At 39.2% G+C, this 20,698-nt stretch overlaps 1 protein-coding gene across 1 annotated transcript in view; it reads right to left on the minus strand.

The window, feature by feature from the left end:
* pard3aa (par-3 family cell polarity regulator alpha, a) overlaps nucleotides 1-20,698 on the minus strand; it is a 753,733-nt gene that overhangs the window by 292,259 nt on the left and 440,776 nt on the right. The window contains exon 13 of the mRNA XM_079805963.1: nucleotides 14,968-15,106. Coding sequence (XP_079662089.1) covers nucleotides 14,968-15,106 — 139 coding nt within the window. The remainder of the gene's footprint in view (nucleotides 1-14,967; nucleotides 15,107-20,698) is intronic.

Genomic DNA, 20,698 nt, shown 5'->3' on the forward strand with positions numbered 1-20,698 from the left:
AAAGTGAATCCATCCATCATAAAAGTGCATCTTATCCATAATAAAAGTGCATCCATCCATCATAAAAGTGCATCCATCCATCATAAAAGTGCATCTTATCCATAATAAAAGTGCATCTATCATCATAAAAGTGCATCCATCCATCATAAAAGTGCATCTATCCATCATAAAAGTGCATCTATCCATCATAAAAAGTGCATCCATCCATCATAAACGTGCATCTATTCATCATAAAAGTGCATCTATCCATCATAAAAGTGCGTCCATCCATCATAAAAGTGCGTTAGTAGTGTGTTAGAACCAAGTGGCAATCTCCCGCGGTCTCTCTTGAAACCAACACGGAAACTACAATTCATTGACTGGCCACTAGAGACAGGCTCCAAAGGGGAGTCAAATCTGTTTCTCCCCCATGTTAAAATGCCCAACTTTACACCAGAAAAAAATACATTTACATCCTGGTACAAAAAGTGGTTTTAGTCAGTATAGCTAATTTTTCCCTAACAACTATGAAGGGGGTGATTTTTTTTAATAACTCATCTGTTTGAATTATATGAAACCTTAAAGTTCTGCATAATTAGGGGTGTGGCCACTTGAGTGACAGGTGGATTGCCTATGGTCGAGCTAGGTGGGCGTGGTTTCAGGTTTTCAGTACAGGAACTAAACAGAGCGTTACTGACAGACTGGAAAAAGAGGAGCCGCAACAATGGAGAATATGGTCATGTTATTGTTTTATAACTAATTGCAGTGAATTAGTGTGTTAACTGACAGGCCTAATATGTACACACACATTGTTTGTGTGTGTGTAACACCCTAGAGATCATGTCTCCGAGTAGTGTAAGGCTATATTTAACATCACAGGGGAAGGTCGCAGGGAGCCACAGCCATCTCGTGCCAGGGATTCAGGCTCTCGTGGTCACTGTATAAGTCTGTTATCTCCCATCAACCCTCCACCTGTTAGCATAACAGCTCTCATTATCCCGTAGTTTTCATCAGCAGATTAATACAGCGGGTGTGCTAATCTGACAGGCGCAGACAAACCACTTAAGGGAAGCCGAGGGAGGCTGAGGAGGCGCTGTTAGCGTGATGCAATTCCCAGCATATCTCTGTCATTCTAGTTCTGGTACAGCGCCATTCACAAGAGACTGTAGATCCAGAGAAAAATATACCTTGAGGGAAAGAAGGTCACGGCTCGGGATTCGTGTGCAGATATGATGAAAGAGTGAACTATTAAGTTAAACTTGTCCTCTGTGGGATCTCTCTATCTCTCCGTATTTAGGATGATCTATGATTTAGGCTATAAAGTCAGCTTTGGCAAATAAATACAATTTGGTCAAAACAGACAAACATACACTACCGTTTAAAAGTTTTAGGTCAGTAAGATTTTTTTCGATTATGATTTTTAAGAAACTAACACATGATTACATTTACATTGTTAAAAATATATATTTATATTTCAAATAAATGCTGTTCTTTTGAACTTTCTATACACCAAGGCACTTAAACTCTGAACGGGGAAATTGACAACATTTGCCGGCCATGAATATTTCTTACTGATGTTTTCTCACTGATTTTCGAAAATATACTACCGGTCAAACATTTTTTTGTAGGATCTTTCGTAAGATGTTTTTAGAAGAAGTCTCTTCTGCTCACCAAGGCTTCGTTTATTTGATCCAAAATACAGCAAAAACAGTAATGTTGTGAAATATTTTTACAATTTAAAATAACTGTTTTCGATTTGAATATCTTATAAAATGTAATTTATTTCTGTGATCAAAGCTGAATTTATCATCATTACTCCAGTCTTCAGTGTCACATGATCCTTCAGAAATCATTCTCATATGAGGATTTGATGCTCAATAAACATTTATGATAATTATCAATGTTGAATACAGTCATGCAAAACATTTTTAAGGATTCTTTGATGAATTGAAAGTTCAAAAGGGCAGCATTTCTCTGAAATAGAAAGCTTTTGCAACATTGTACTACCTAAATGAGTGAAACACACACAAACACACATTTTTATCAAATCATACGTCATTAATAGCGGTTCACTTCCGCGATTTAGTACGATTGCGTTCACATCAGCAGCGAACCGTACTGGAGTTCACATGAACCGTACCCCAGACCACCCTTTTTAAGCGGACTCTGGTACGGTTCGCGGGTGCGCACCCGAGTTCGGAAGACCATGTTCACATCATCCAAACGTACCGAACTCTGACGTCAATCGAACCCGGGTGCGCACCAAAACTGCTAGTGTGAAAGCACCCTTAAAGGATTAGTTCACTTTTAAATAAACTTTTGCTGATAATTTACTCACGCCCATGTCATCCAAGATGTCCATGTCTTTCTTTCTGCAGTGGAAAAGAAATGAAGGTTTTTGATGAAAACATTCCAGGATTCTTCTCCATATAATGGACTTCAATGGGCTCCAAACGGTTCAAGGTCCAAATGACAGTTTCAGTGCAGCTTCAAAAGGCTTTAAACAATACCAGACGATGAATAAGGGTCTTATCAAGCGAAACGATCAGTTTCTGCGAGAAACCGAGCAGTATTTATGCTATTATTTTACCTCTTATTAGACGAACGTGATCATCTCTGAGCTCCGCAATAACTTCCGCTAAGTGAGGTCAAAATACGATCGTGGTCATAGATGTATACGTAGATGCCTCATTAGCACCTGCACGGATCAGTAGAATGAGGCATCTATGATCGCTATATCTATGACCACGCTCGTATTTTGACCTCACTTAGCGGAAGTTATGCCGGAGCTCAGAGATGATCACGTTCGTGAGGTAAAATAATAGCATAAATACTGATCGGTTTCTCGCAGAAACTGATCATTTGGCTAGTTAAGACCCTTGGTAACGTTTGGTATCGTTTAAAGCCCTTTGAAGCTGCACTGAAACTGTCATTTGGACCTTGAACCGTTTGGGGCCCATTGAAGTCCATTATATGAAGAAAAACCCTGGAATATTTTCATCAAAAACCTTAATTTCTTTTTGACTGCAGAAAGAAAGACATGGACATCTTGGATGACACGGGGGTGAGTAAATTATCAGAAAAAGTTTATTTAAAAGTGAACTAACCCTTTAATATTTCAGAAAAAATATTTCTATTCATTAAAGAATCGTTAAAAAACAAGTTTTGCACAAGCCTTGGTGAGCAGAAGAGACTTCTTCTGAAAACGAAACGAAAGATCCTACAAAAAACTTTTGACCAGTAGTATATTTTCTAAAATCAGTGAGAAAACATCAGTAAGAAATATTCATGGCCGGCAAATGTTGTAAATTTTCCAGCCATTAACAAGTGAAGTAAATTTCCATGATTCCTGTGGCGTGAACGGATGTGCCTCCAAAACAGCACGTCCAGAAGTAAGCGGCGGGTCCACAATTTGCGACACAGTGTGATTTTCTGCCACTGGCTGGACTTTTTAATTCGGACAAAGTTGTGCTCACAGCAAGCAAGACTTCTGTAATTCACTCCACATCAAAGAGATCCTTGATTACTGCCAAGAACTTGCATATTTGCCATACTTTTATTAAAAATAACCACTTCTTCAAACAACCCATCCCTCAAAGTCTCGGCTAAGAGACGACAGGAGAAAAGAGAAATGGAGAAAGAAGAAAAAACACATTTGATTCAGCCCGAGATGTGTATCTGCCACCTGCTGCATTATACCTTGACAAGTAGCCTGTGTAGTAGAGACTTGCGAGAGGTGGATTCACACTGCCAGTTAGATTGATGTAAGGCTGAGTGTATATGCTACATCTTCACACAGTTTCACAGCCAGCGGCCCATCCCGCTGACAGCACCGCCAATCAATCTGACTGACAGCGACTGCGGCCAATCAATGTGATGGCACTGTCAGATTAAGCCCCGCCCATTACCTCACAAGCATTACTGTTAAGGCTCTTTTATCTCTTTATATAACAACAGAAATTACATAAAGATCAAATATTACAAGCTTACAGTAAGCATCGTGATTCATTAATATGCAACAACGTTTTGGTGGAGGACAAAACATCAGAGGCAGCCCATGAAAAAAGAAGTTTAGCTTTGAAGTAGTTAAGTTTAATCACTAATGCAACTGCAAAGACAAGCAACATTAGCTTTACTGTTAATTAGTTTTATGTTTGAGGAATAAAAGAAGTCTAAAGATAATTAGCGCTCTGATATATGAGTTTACAAAGCATTTACTTCCCCATGTCACGTCTACCCCTTCATTATTTTTTTGTAGCATTCTGAATACTTGGATTAAAGTGTGTGCATAATGATTAAATGTATGGTACGTGTAAGTAATTTAGCAGTTAAAAAACATCATAGCTGAATCACAGACCTTACTGCTAGCTAATTATCAACCAAATCAAAAGCTTAATCGCTACCAAAAACTTGAACTAAATCACAAGACAATTATTTAAATCGTAGCTGAATCACAAGACTTATTGCTAGACAAATGCTAACCAAATTAGAGGCTTAATCGCTAGCCCAATCGCTAAATATATCGCAAGCTATAGGCTATGACTAGTCAAATCGCTAGCTGAATCACAAGACCTTTTGCTAACCAAATCACAAGCTTATTCATTAGCCAAATCACTGACTAAATCAAGCTAAATTATTAGTCCAATTGCTAGCTGAATCACAAGACTTATTGCTCAGTAAATGCTAACCAAAACACAAGCTAATTAGTCAAATCGATAGCTGAATCACAACACTTATTGCTAACCAAATCACTAGCCAAATTACTAGTCAAATTGCTAGCTGAATCACAAGACTTATTGCTAAGTAAATGCTAACCAAAACACAAGCTAATTAGTCAAATCGCTATCTGAATCACAACACTTATTGCTAACCAAATCACTAGCCAAATTACTAGTCAAATTGATAGCTGAATCACAAGACTTGTTAGGCAAATACTAACCAAATTAGAGGCTTAATCGCTAGCCCAAACGCTACATATATTGCAAGCTATAGGCTATGACTAGTCAAATCGCTAGCTGAATGACAAGACCTTTTGCTAACCAAATTACAAGCTTAATCAGTAGCCAAATCACTGACTAAATCAAGCTAAATTATGAGCCAAATTGATAGCTGAATCACAAGACTTATTGCTAAGCAAATGCTAATAAAAAAATCACAAGCTAATTAGTCAAATTGTAGCTGAAACGCAAGTTTTATTTACAGGCAAATGTTAACCAAATCAGAGGCTTAATTGCTAGCCGGATAGCTACAATAGCTAATTAACAAGCTACAGGCCTATGATTAGTCAAATCGCTAGCTGAAACACAAGACTTATTGCTAGGTAAATGCTAATTATATCACAAGCTAATTCGCTAGCCAAAATCGCTGACTAAATCACAAACTTATTTGCTAGCCTGAATCGCGCGCTATAGGCCTAAGACCAGTCAAATCGAAACTGAATCACTTGCTAATCAACAAGCTCAATAACTAGCCAAATCACTAAATCACAAACTAAATGAGTGAAATTGTAGCTAAATCACAAGCTTTATTGCTTAGCTAAACATTAACCAAATCACACGCTTAGCCTAACCAATTTGCTAAGTAAATCACAAGCTAAATGACTACTGCTAGCTGAATCACAAGCCTTATTACCAAATCACATGCTTAAACGCTAGCCAAAGCACAAGCAGACTCACAGAACAGTTGCTAAATGTCACAAATGATGACCTCAAAATGACTACCCTCACAATGTTGTGGTGGTAATAGCCTATATTATGTAACTGTTATCATATATTATCATATACATATGTTAATCCAAAATGGCTTATTAACTTCTATCCTACAGGCATACGACTTGTTTCTCTTTTTTCTACCTGTTCAAAGGTGCTGAAAATGATTTCCAGTGCTCTGTCTAAATGACTACACTCTAAAATGTTCTGCCACTATGATTACCTCAAGTGCACAAGGCATCCGCAGCTGTAATGACTGTCATTCAGAGCTCGATTCATTCAGAATATACTCAATATGTCTCTCTATGGGCAGAATATGGTTAGTGAGAGTCTCCAGGAGCAGCAGTCACAGAAACGCCGCTTTACACGAAGGCCTATTAATGGACCCATATACCCCGTTTTTTGGTACGAGCCTCGGCCACAGTGCCTATTTCTGCTGTTTAATGGGGCTAACCTTTCCCGTCACACACTTAGAGGCACTTCTCTCTCAAAATCAACAGTTGTGAAGGGCAAATTCAAATTGGTAGAGACCACCCCTTAAATGATAGAAGAAAGTCCCACTGTGTGTCACTTTAACTGTGTTTAACTTGTTAAAGTAACACTAAGTGCAAATCGAACATAAGACTACGAGAACCCAACATCTACAGCGCGGCTGCTCAACAGGTGCAATGTCACTCCTTACCTCTAGGATGTGGGAATATAATACATGTGACAAGGAAAGATGGAAGCCCAAATCGGTTTCATTATTTGCAATCTGAACAGCAGAAAATGACGTGAAAACACATTAAAATCTGATTTTCGGAAATGCATTTCAGTCTGGAAGTTCAGATCCCATTTCAAATAGTGTTTTTTTCTTTGTTGTTCAAGACATGATTGGTCTGAAGTGCTGGCCTATTTTGACGCTCTCTCCATTACGCTTGACCCTCTCACTGAAATCACATGTGACTTACTGTCTGAATGTCTTTTTCATTGGTTTTATTATTATTATTAGTAGTAGTATTATTAGTATTATTATTATTATTATTGTGTTCCATGTCTTTATGAGGATGGATATATGGATTGATTGGATTTGATTTGGGATGGATGGATGGATGGATGGATGAATGAATGGATGGAAGATAGATAGAACGATAGATAGATAGATAGATAGATAGATAGATAGATAGATAGATAGATAGATAGATAGATAGATAGATAGATAGATAGATAGATAGATAGATAGATAGATAGATAGATAGATAGATAGATAGATAGATAGATAGATAGATAGATAGATAGATAGACATGAATGGATGAATAGGATAGATAGATAGATAGATAGATAGATAGATAGATAGATAGATAGATAGATAGATAGATAGATAGATAGATAGATAGATAGATAGATAGATAGATAGATAGATAGATAGATAGATAGATAGATAGATAGATAGATAGATAGATAGATAGATAGATAGATAGATAGATAGATAGATAGATAGATTGAATGGTTGGATAGATAGATAGATAGATAGATAGATAGATAGATAGATAGATAGATAGATAGATAGATAGATAGATAGATAGATAGATAGATAGATAGATAGATAGATAGATAGATAGATAGATAGATAGATAGATAGATAGATAGATAGATAGATAGATAGATAGATAGATAGATAGATAGATAGATAGAATGGTTGGATAGATAGATAGATAGATAGATAGATAGATAGATAGATAGATAGATAGATAGATAGATAGATAGATAGATAGATAGATAGATAGATAGATAGATAGATAGATAGATAGATAGATAGATAGATAGATAGATAGATAGATAGATAGATAGACAGACATGGATGGATGAATGGGATGGATGGATGGATGGATGGATGGATGGATGGATGGATGGATGGATGGATGGATGGATGGATGGATGGATGGATGGATGGATGGATGGATGGATGGATGGATGGATGGATGGATGGATGGATGGATGGATGGATGGATGGATGGATGGATGGATAGATAGATAGATAGATAGATAGATAGATAGATAGATAGATGGATAGATGGATAGATGGATAGATGGATAGATGGATAGATGGATAGATGGATAGATAGATAGATAGATGATGGATGGATGGATGGATGGATGGATGGATGGATGGATGGATGGATGGATGAGATCGATAGATCCTCCAAATTCCTGAGATCTCAATCCAATCGAGCATCTGCGGGATGTGCTGAACAAACAAGCCCAATACATGGAGGGCCCACCTCGCAACTTACAGGACTTAAAGGATCTGCTTCTAACATCTTGGTGCCAGATACCACACCTTCAGGGTCTAGAGGAGTCCATGCCGTGACGGGTCAGCAAAAGGGGGACCAACACAATATTAGGTCATAATGTAATGCCTGATTGGTGTATATAGTTATAGCGATTTATAATGAAAAAGTTAGAGGTAGAAATAAAGACAAAAACAAGGAACAAACTAACGAAAACGAACACTGAGACCAGTTATATAAGTCATATAAATGTTACCCATGAATGCGTCAACTATCGATTTGTATTAATAGCACTTTATTCCTGTGAGTTTTCCTCACATTTCAGTCTGTTTTCAAGCTTTAAAGTTTCATTCCTCATCCCGACCTGTCATAACAGACGACATTATCTCGCTAACCTTGTAGTGCAAACCCTGCCATGTCTGCTCCTTCCTGAGTGACAGCAAATATGTTTGAAATGAGTTGTGGCTGCTGAAGACTATTTTCCTGACAGTGATGCAGCACGCTATGCCGGGCAGGTCTCCACCTTGGTCCTTTAGAAAATGACCTCTGACAAACACAACAGAGTCCATACATCAAGGACAGTCCTCACGTCCAACAGCGCAGAAAACTTACAGGACAGATGTTCAGAACGTCAGTAATGGGCCATTTAATGTGTGATGTGCTATTGTTGCATTTTTCATGCTTTCAAAAGCAAAAATAACACGTCATGCAAGTGACTGACAAGTGGCGAAACAATTCTCAGGTGCAGAAAACTAGACTTTATTTGAGAAATATGACAACGTGTCAGGCCTACAACAGCTGAAGGGTGCCATCATCCCTGAGGTAAACTTTCTCAAACTTTGCCTTTCTACTTTCCTCCGGAGAAGATGTAGAGCTAAACTCTCTGAAGTGCTGCATTTGGAGAAGTTTTAGAGTTTCTCCGCACAGGCGCTGGGGAAGATTCACTCGCATGCTTTTACAAAGAAAGTGTCAATGCATACATTTGTGCAAACCAACTAGGACAGAATGAGAAGTGAAGACAATGATAAACAGAGAGACAAGGTGAAAGATATATATATAGGTTTTACCCCCAGGGTTAAAGGAGCCTTTGGTTTTATTTTCCTCTAAACCGCGAGATGGCACAAAATGTGCCGTAGCACTTAATAGACTTCAAATGAAACTTCCTCCACCCCATTAAAACCAATGCAATTTATTTGTCTTCAATAATATTCTTTCTTTTTAATTTTGTATTTTGAGAGGATTTGATGGTATTTTTTAATTTTTATGCACTAATTATGGTCTATTTTTGCCATTGAAAATGTCGTAGCACTTTCCAAAACATCCACTTTTCAAGATGCATGTGGAAATTTGTCGGATCTTTGACAGGATCGCGGACATCAGTGCAAAATGTGCTAATTTGATCCAATATTTTATGTTTTAAGTGGCAAATGAGAATCGCTAAAATCATTGGATATATTTTGAGACAAAGGTCTTCTTAAAGGGGCAGTTCAGCGCTGGGAAGATGAATGTGTGTTTAACCCTCTGGTGCTCTTCGTTTAGGGGTTGCATTGACCAGACACCTAACAATTAAATTTATTTTTCTTCAATAATATTTTTTCTTTTTAATTTTGTATTTTGAGATGATTTGATGGTATTTTTTAATATTTATGCAATAATTATTTGAGCGAGTTTGACAAGGGCCAGATTGTGACAGCTAGATAACTGGGTCAGAGCATCTCCAGAACTGCAGCTCTTGTGGGCTGTTCCCGGTCTGCAGTGGTCAGTCTCTATCAAAAGTGCTCCAAGGAAGGACCAGTGGAGAACCGGCCACAAGGTCATGAAGGACCAGTGGAGAACTGGCCACAGGGTCATGAAGGACCAGTGGAGAACCGGCCACAGGGTCATGAAGGACCAGTGGAGAACCGGCCACAGGGTCATGGAGGACCAGTGGAGAACCGGTCACAGGGTCATGAAGGACCAGTGGAGAACCGGCCACAGGGTCATGGAGGAACAGTGGGGAACCGGCCACAGGGTCATGGAGGACCAGTGGAGAACCGGCCACAGGGTCATGGAGGACCAGTGGAGAACCAGCCACAGGGTCATGGAGGACCAGTGGAGAACCGGCCACAGGGTCATGGAGGACCAGTGGAGAACCGGCCACAGGGTCATGGAGGACCAGTGGAGAACCGGTCACAGGGTCATGGAGGACCAGTGGAGAACCGGCCACAGGGTCATGGAGGACCAGTGGAGAACCGGCCACAGGGTCATGGAGGACCAGTGGAGAACCGGCCACAGGGTCATGGGCGGCCAAGGCTCATTGATGCCCGTGGGGAGTGAAGGCTGGCCCGTGTGGGTCGATCAAACAGACGAGCTACTGGAGCTCAAACTGCTCAAGAAGTTAATGCTGGTTCTGATAGAAAGGGGTCAGAATACACAGAACATCTCAGTTTGTTGTGTATGGGGCGGCACAGCCGCTGACCAGTGCCCATGTTGACCCCTGACCCCGCCCAAAGCACCAACAGTGGCACGTGATCATCAGAACTGGACCACGGAGCAATGGAAGAAGGTGGCCTGGTCTGATGATCATGTGGATGGCCGGGTGTGTGTGTGCGTGACTCACCTGGGGAACACATGGCACCAGGTGCACTATGGGAAGAAGGCAAGCCGGCTGAGGCAGTAATGCTTTGGGCAATGATAATGTTGTGCCTGGTCGGTATATATAAATTCCATCAACCAACCATAATTTCCTGTCATGTATACTACCGCTATTATCAATGAAAATTACAACAAAAAAGGCCCCAAAAAGATAAAAGGTTTTGCACGTTTAATCGTCCATCACACGCCTTTGCCCCTGTGACTCTGATGTGGAGAATGAGACGTCATTGACTGACTCACTGTCACACTGCAATGAGAAACACACACGGTAGACAAGGTCAGAACAAGAGGATGAAGAAGAACAAGAAGTGGAGGAAAAGCAGGGGGATGAGGAGGAGGAAGATCGGGGTTTGCGTCAGGTACTAAAGAGCTTATTGTTCAAGACTGAGTAGTCGATTGTGAAATGACAAGCATGACGGTGAAAGGATTGGTCTGTCGATTCCAATTGTCTGGCGGGACTAGAAATGGAGCGGAGTTTGAGGAAAATCAGGACTGACTTGAAAGAGTCATGCTGGATGAGACAGAGGCTTGAAAATGACATTAACCCCCATTTACAAAACCACAGGAGCATGCTGGGACTGGCTGGGCTGAGCCTGTGTGTGTCCAGGTGCTCATTCATCAGTGCATTTAAACCTTATGGGTCAGATTAAAACAGGTGGGAATGGAAACGGTCAAGACATATTCAGACAGTGTGTGTGTGTACACTCACCTAAAGGATTATTAGGAACACCTGTTGAATTTCTCATTAATGCAATTATCTAATCAACCAATCACATGGCAGTTGCTTCAATGCATTTAGGGGTGTGGTCCTGGTCAAGACAATCTCCTGAACTCCAAACTGAATGTCAGAATGGGAAAGAAAGGTGATTTAAGCAATTTTGAGCGTGGCATGGTTGTTGGTGCCAGACGGGCCGGTCTGAGTATTTCACAATCTGCTCAGTTACTGGGATTTTCACGCACAACCATTTCTAGGGTTTACAAAGAATGGTGTGAAAAGGGAAAAACATCCAGTATGCGGCAGTCCTGTGGGAGAAAATGCCTTGTTGATGCTAGAGGTCAGAGGAGAATGGGCCGACTGATTCAAGCTGATAGAAGAGCAACTTTGACTGAAATAACCACTCGTTACAACCGAGGTATGCAGCAAAGCATTTGTGAAGCCACAACACGCACAACCTTGAGGCGGATGGGCTACAACAGCAGAAGACCCCACCGGGTACCACTCATCTCCACTACAAATAGGAAAAAGAGGCTACAATTTGCACAAGCTCACCAAAATTGGACAGTTGAAGACTGGGAAAATGTTGCCTGGTCTGATGAGTCTCGATTTCTGTTGAGACATTCAGATGGTAGAGTCAGAATTTGGCGTAAACAGAATGAAGACATGGATCCATCATGCCTTGTTACCACTGTGCAGGCTGGTGGTGGTGGTGTAATGGTGTGGGGGATGTTTTCTTGGCACACTTTAGGTCCCTTAGTGCCAATTGGGCATCGTTTAAATGCCACGGCCTACCTGAGCATTGTTTCTGACCATGTCCATCCCTTTATGAGCACCATGTCCCCGTCCTCTGATGGCTACTTCCAGCAGGATAATGCACCATCACAAAGCTGGAATCATTTCAAATTGGTTTCTTGAACATGACAATGAGTTCACTGAACTAAAATGGCCCCCACAGTCACCAGATCTCAACCCAATAGAGCATCTTTGGGATGTGGTGGAACGGGAGCTTCGTGCCCTGGATGTGCATCCCACAAATCTCCATCAACTGCAAGATGCTCTCCTATCAATATGGGCCAACATTTCTAAAGAATGCTTTCAGCACCTTGTTGAATCAATGCCACGTAGAATTAAGGCAGTTCTGAAGGCGAAAGGGGTCAAACACAGTATTATGCCTGGCTCACACTACAGGAGTTTTAAAATCCTATCCGATTGTAAAATCTGGTTGCAGCACACACTTCAGGAGAATCTTTGCAGATTTTCTTCCCTCAAATCTTAAACATGCTCACACTACAAGATTTGAAATTCGTGAAGCATCACACACTACAAAATGTTATTAAGATTATCGTGCCAGAGGAAGCGCGTCACGTGATCTACGCAGCAGATCGTAATCGGGGAAAATGGATACTGTAAACCGAAAACTTGCTCTATCAATAATGATCGCTTGTTGTGAAAAAAAAAACAAAAGCGTAAGAATAAACGAGTGTGGATGAGAAAATGGTTGGGGAGACGGGATCAACATGGACTGTCAGTTCTTCAGCGAGAAATGGAGGTCAAATTTACCTTATATTACTATCATAAGCCCTAGTATTCGCACGGGATTAGTATTATCTGGGGACCTCGTGTGATTTAGAAATTACTCCCCACATCTGAATTTTGCGTGGCGCATTCGCACGGGATAAGCAAAGCCTGTGATTTTACTCGAATTTACTGACTTATCTCCCGTTTATGATGTCAAGACTTAATGTTTTTTTCGTTATAGATATAGCTGTATGAAATTATAAACAGTCGTATCAATATCATTTTGATTGTTTTATAGTAATAAAAATAATTATTTAGTTAAGTTAGAGAACAGACGCTACAATTAAAAACTGAACTGAGCAATAATAACAATATATACAGCGGAAGATTCAGTTTCAAAGCTAAATGTAAAAGCGCCATTTAAGCAAGTTTGTCATTGTCATTTTCTGTTTTTGTGTTTTTCATTAAGAATATTAAACACACCATTCAAGCAATTTACTCCCAAATTGATGCTCATTCTAAAGTGAAAGTATAATCCGCGCTGCCGCACGGGAATTCATAACGGTGCGCATTTTATGCAGCCTAGTGCCATTCTTCGTTAAAGATAAAGATAAAAATGCACACAGGAAACAAAAACCTTGCAAAAATGATATACGATCCGCCTAAACCCGGCCAAATCACACAGATGCCGATTCGCACGGGACTAATATTATCACAGGGCCTCGGTGTTTGGCGAAATATGGTAGGTCATTTACGGGGGAATATTTACTTTACATATTACAGACATGGCCGATTCGGACGGGATTAAGATCACAGACATTCTCTGCAATTAATACAAATCACCAGATGTCCCCAGATAATAGCCTACTAAACCCGTGCGAATAGGGCTATAGTGTGCTAGAATGTTTACTGTTATAATATTGCCTGCCTAGTTCAAAAGCGACAGTGTCACCTTTTACAGTGTAGATTTGTGCTGTAATATGAAAATACAATTGGTGCTAGTATAGTAGGCTATGTATTATGAAATGTGTCTACTTATAAGAAACAATGGTTTGCAGCTTTCTCTCTCTCACACACAGCGCGCGCGCGCACATAGACACACACAGCGCGCGCGCACATACATAGTCGTAGACTTGTTTCCTATTGGCTATTGTGACAGTACTGACGTTATTACAATCTTGCTCATCCCGATAAATATCAAACATGTTTTCATATGACCGGGGCGAGCCCGATTTGTGTGAGAGCAGATCGGGAGGGGCAAGATTTTATCTGTGAACGTCTCACATTACCAGATAATCTGCGCCGAACATCGGAACCGATCGAGGTCGTGGACAAGATTTTTTCTCAGAATCTCGGGAGGGGAAAATCGGCCATAAATCGGCCTAAAACTCCTGTAGTGTGAGCCAGGCATAAGTGTGTGTTCCTAATAATCCTTTAGGTGAGTGTATATGCAAAGTCTTTCAGAGCAAACATATGACCATCACCATAAACACTGTCCCACATTGCAGCTATTTTGACCAAGAACCATCAACATAAGAGGCTTTCACACTGGAGGAATGTTTTCATAGTTCCTATAACTAATGCCGCTTTTTGGCGTGTTTGATTGGGAACCATTGTAGTTCTAGGAACACCTACTGGGGGACTAAATTAGCTATGATTTCAGAGTAGTGTCTAACCCAGATCAATAGGAATTACCAGTGATTTAAGTGTACGTTCATTGGCCGAACGCATGCAAAACATTGGCACCGGCCATTTTTAGATGGACCGAAGTCCAGGCACTTCTCAACCAATCACGGTGCGTCAGAGTTTCTAATGGCGGTTCGAATGCTACCAGGAAAATGGCCCTAGGGGAAATGTAGTTCTCGGGGGACCAGCCTGGTGACTAGATCCTATAACTGCCTATAACTCCCTTTTAGACAGGAAGAGACCTTCAAAATGACAAGCAAATTGACCCATTTCCTTTTCATGGCAATTTGGAAATATGTGGAAACCATGAATAACAGGTGAGCAAGGACATCTGGACTGATAAAAACAATTATGCCTTTGAATCCAGAATAATAAGTCACCTGGCTTGAGAAATCCCATTTTTGTGTGAACTGATCCACCAGGGGCACCTGTGGAGGGTTTTTATCAGCTTACCCATCAATCTGCCCATCATGCTGGGTCGTGGGGTGTGGTTGTCATCCGGGCTCTCTCCGGGATACAGCGACTGAGAGATCCGTCGCTCATGCTCATCTTGTGGAGAGTTCAGAGACACAGACGGGCTACTCGGAGCCTCCTGAAGAGAAAAAGGAAAAACATATATACTGGTTTATGTGTAATCTTTCAGCTGATTTTTTATTTTTTTTTACCTTTAGCAAATAGTTCGGAACAATAGTCAGAAAATGATGTCATATGCAAGCCTAAAATGTAAACAAAACGTAAAATAACATTTCTTGCTTTAAGCGCAACTGTCACAACATGTTTTGCAATTTGCAAAAGTACAATTGTCACAAAATTGTCAAATGCAAGCCTAAAATGTAGACGAAACAAACAAATCAAATGAAACAAACAAAATATAAAATAACAATTTTATATAAAACTGCAACTGTCACAACATTTTGTCAGAAGCAAAACAAAACAAAAAGTAAAAAAAATGTCTTGTTTTAAGTGCAATTGTCACAAAATTGTCAAATGCAAGCCTAAAATGTAAACATAATAAACAAAACAAATAAAACAAAAAAACTTAAAGTAAAATCGTTTTTTGCTTTAAAAACAAAACACACAAAAAACGAAACATAAAAAAAAATTATACAACTGTTTCTGCATTGAGCACAATCGTCAAAAAAGTCAAATGCAGGTAAAAAATTGTAAACAAAACAAACAGGCAAACCAAAACATACAAAAATGCAATAAAACAAAATAGTCTCAAAATTGCAACAAATCACGAAATAAAAAAGTTAAATAAAAGTTACTTAATTAAAAGTACATTTTTGGGTCAAATGCATGGCTAAAACAATGCAAAACAAAACAAAATAAAAATTAAAAAAATTTTGCTTTAAGAGCAACTGTCAACATTTTTTCAGAAGCAAAAAAAAAAAAAAACATTTTTTTATTATTGTTTTAAGCGCAAAGGTCACAAAATTGTCAAATGCAGGCCTAAAATGTAGAAAAAAATTTGAAACATTAAAACATTTAATACACCGTTTTTGCTTTAAGCGCAACGGTCACAAATGTGTCAAATGCAAAACAAAACAAAACGTAACATAACAGCATTTTATACAAAAAATGTCTTGCTTTTAGTGTAATTGTAAAAAAAAAAGTAAAGTAAAGTAAAATGTAAGCCTAAAATATAAACAAAACAAACAAAATGAAACAAATTAAACAAACAAAACTTTAAAAATTAAAACCGTGTCTTGCTTTAAGCGCAACTGTCACAAAAATGTCAAATGCAAGCCTAAAATGTAAACAAAACACGAAACGTAAAAAAAAATTATAAAAAAGTTTTTTGCATTGAGCACAATTGTCAAAAAAGTCTAAAATGCATGATGAATCTCTTCATTACTACTGGAGCTGTTGGTTTGCTCAGTTTCAAAGACGTTCACGGAGGAGAGCGTTTGGAGGAAGGAGTTTGGAGGGAAACCTCTAGATGGTTAATGAAGTCTGGAGCGGCTGATCTATCTCTCTGGGCCTGATAAACACACGTTTACTGACGCACTGAAGAGGTCAGCGCATTACAGCCTCACCCGCCGGGCAGCCGCTCAGACGGACTCTCCTCAACGAGCTGCTCTTTACTAAACCAGGATTTGTTTTACGAAGCTTTGCTGGAATCTGACGGCCGTGGCGATGAGAGGGAGATAAAAAGGGATGGTTTTAATAAAGAAAACAGAAGGTGAGTGGATGAACTGATGTGCTGTGGGAGACTCAGATCTGGAACGGCCCAGTGTTTGAGAGCGGAGGGTTATTACAAACCCGTTTATTCTGCCCAGTCCAGCCGTGATCTCCCCTAATCTACTGCTCTCTCTAACAGGATAATCCCTGAGGATAAACCCCCTCAGCCGGACTGCCTGCGGGACGCTCACTGACTGTCCATCCATCCATCCATCCAATCTATCTATCTATCTATCTATCTATCTATCTATCTATCTATCTATCTATCTATCTATCTATCTATCTATCTATCTATCTATCTATCTATCTATCTATCTATCTATCTATCTATCTATCTATCTATCTATCTATCTATCTATCTATCTATCTATCTATCTATCTATCTATCTATCTATCTATCTATCTATCTAACCATTCTATCCATCCATCCATCCATCCATCCATCCATTATGCCCATCAATCATCCATCCATCCATCCACTTCTATCCATCCATCCATCATTCCATTCTGCCCATCAATCATGCATCCATCCATCAACTTCTATCCATCCATCCATCATTCCATTCTGCCCATTCATCATCCATCCATCCATCATTCTATTCTGCCCATCCATTTATCGATCCATCCACTTCTATTCATCCATCCATCTATTGTTCTGTTCTGCACATCCATCCATCCACTCCTATCCAACCATCCATCGTTCCATTCTGCCCATCCATCCATCCATCCATCCATCCATCCATCCATCCATCGTTTCATTCTGCCCATCCATCCATTTATCCATCTATTGTCCCACTCTGCCCATCCATCCATCCACTTCTATCCATCCATCCATCGTTCCATTCTGCCCATCCATCCATCCATCCATCCATCCATCCATCCATCCATCCATCCATCCATCCATCCATCGTTTCATTCTGCCCATCCATCCATCTATCTATATATCTATCATCCAAGCATTCTATCCATCCATCCACTTCTGTCCAAACATCCATCAATTTATCTATCTATTGTTCTGCTCTGCCCATCCATTCATCCATCGTTCTGCCCATCCATCCATCCATCATTCCATTCTGCCCATCCATCCATCTATATATCTATCATCCAAGCATTCTATCCATTCATCTATCCATCCATCCATCCATTGTTTCATCCATCCATCCATCCATCCATCCATCTATCTATATATCTATCATCAAACAATTATATCCATCCATCCATCCATTGTTTCATTCTGCCCATCCATCCATCCATCCATCCATCCATCCATCTATCTATATATCTATCACCAAACCATTATACCCATCCATCTATCCATCAATCCATCCATCCATCAATCCATCCATCCATCCATCCATCCATCCATCCATCCATCCATCCATCCATCCATCTATATATCTATCATCAAACCATTATACCCATCCATCTATCCATCCATCCATCCATCCATCCATCCATCCATCCATCAATCTATATCATCCAAGCATTCTTTCCATCCATCCATGTAAAAAGTTACAAAAATAAATAAATAATTAATTTAAAGTTAATTTTAATTCTACTCATATTCAAACTCAAACTGCATTTTTGAGTAAAATCCCGTAATCAAAATGTAATTAAATTAAATACATTCTCAATTCATTTCTGAAAGGCACAAAAGCCTGGTTGCAACCACTCAGAATACCTGAGCCTGGACCGAAACACCACTTGTATTCCCTTCAAGAAAAAATACAAAACATCTAGTTATGAATAAATGCAACAACTGAACACCGGTTGCCTTAGCCATGATAAAATCACTGTAATGCACAACCATGTGTTCACATTTTCCATTAGAACACGCTTGAGGAAATCCTTTCTGACCTTGGATGAGAGAGAAGATCTCCTTGCCTATATAGCAGCATCATACAGTGGTTCTAATCCTTTCTATAACAGACACACACACACACACACACACATTTCCAGACTGCGCTGGCCTCCTGATGCTGTTTATGAGGTCTTAATCCCGCGTCCCCTCTCCTCTCTTGGCCTGTAATTACAGGTCTTAAGCTGTCACATGCTCAGCTCTCTCCAGAGACCCAGACAGACTCATTAGCCCTCTCTATCGCATCTCTCCATCCCATTCTCTCGCCCTCCCGCCATCGTACAGAGAGAAGATGAGCCCCTTTCTATGGCAGATCTGTTGTCCTCTCCCACATATTTTCAGTCTATTTTTCAAGTGGATTATGACGGCCACAAGCGCCCGAGGCTGTGCAGCTGTGGGTCGAGCTGCTCAGATTTAGCCTGTGAATAGTGTGCTTTTGAGCCAGTGACAGTTCATTATGTGTCTTCATAATGGGTGAATTAATTCCCTCACCGGTGAGAGTAAGGGCACTCAATGTGCACAACGGCTGAAGTTAAAGGAGACACATTCTACACATCTGAAGTCCTCTTATAATACAGTTTGTCAAGGTTTCTTTCACCCAAAATCATTCCCTGACCATTCTGTAATGTGTTGTAATACTTGATGCTTTTCTCATTTAACACAATAATGACTCTGAATGATCCTTTGGGGGAAATTTCTCAGCCACATTTGATGTGAGATTAATTTGTGATTAATTTGATTAGGTTTTTATTCCAAAGGAAATACATATACATATGGTTATTTAAAGTTATAAATAATAATAATAATAAAATAATAATACAAATAATAATAATAATAATTATTATTATTATAATTATTATATTAAGATGTATTATTATATATATTATAAAGTACCGATATATTAATATAATAATAATACTAATAATAATAATAATAATAATAAATCTTAATATAATAATTATTATTATTATTATTATTATTATATTAAGGTTTATTATTCTTATATATAAAAAATAATATATATATATATATATATATATTTTGTATATATATATATATATATATATATATATATATATATATATATATATAAATATATATATATATATATATATATATATATATATATATATATATATATATATATATATATATATATATATATATATATATATATATATATATATATATATATATATATTATATAAAATATATAGTTATTATCCATCCATTGTTCCGTTCTGCCCATCCATCCATCCACTTCTATCCATCCATCCATCCATCGTTTCGTTCTGCCCATCCATCCATTTATCCATCCATCCATCCATCTTTTCGTTTTGCCCATCCATCCATTTATCCATCCATCCATCCATCTTTTCGTTTTGCCCATCCATCCATTTATCCATCCATCCATCCATCGTTCCGTTCTGCCTATCCATCCATCTATCCATCCATCAGTCCATCCATCGTTCCGTTCAGCCCATCCATCCATCCATCCATCATCCATCGACCCATCGTTTCGTTGTGCCCATCCATCCATCCATCCATATATCCATCCATCCATCGTTTCGTTCTGCCCATCCATCCATTTATCCATCCATCCATCCACTTCTATCCATCCATCCATTCATTCACTTCTATCCATCCATCCATCCATAATTTTCATTCTGCCCATCCATCCATCCACTTCGATCCATCAATCCATCCACCCATCGTTCCATTCTGCCCATCTATCCATCTATCATCCAAGCTTTCTATCCATCCATTAACTTCTATACATGTAAAAAATAAATAATACATTTGTATCCATCCATTGTTCCGTATAGAGAGAGAGAGAGAGAGAGAGAGAGAGAGAGAGAAGTGTGGAAATTGTTTAAAAATCCATTAATATAGTTGGGTTACTATTATTGTTATTAATATTAATAAATGGATATTATTAATTCAAATACTTTTGTACACGGCAGACTAATATTAGCTGTCAATAAAGCCCAAATGGAAGCTACCCCTCTCTCCTCTGTACACAACTGTCTCTGTTCAGCTTGTGAAGTGTGAGTGAGTCCGATGGTGACACCCAATCTGCACAATGCCACTGTGGCTCAGTGCGCTGCCCTTTGATTCAATCAATTACTTTCTCAGGTGCAC

The sequence above is a fragment of the Gobio gobio genome (genome assembly GCF_949357685.1).
Source record: "Gobio gobio genome assembly, chromosome: 23".
Lineage (NCBI taxonomy): Eukaryota > Metazoa > Chordata > Actinopteri > Cypriniformes > Gobionidae > Gobio > Gobio gobio.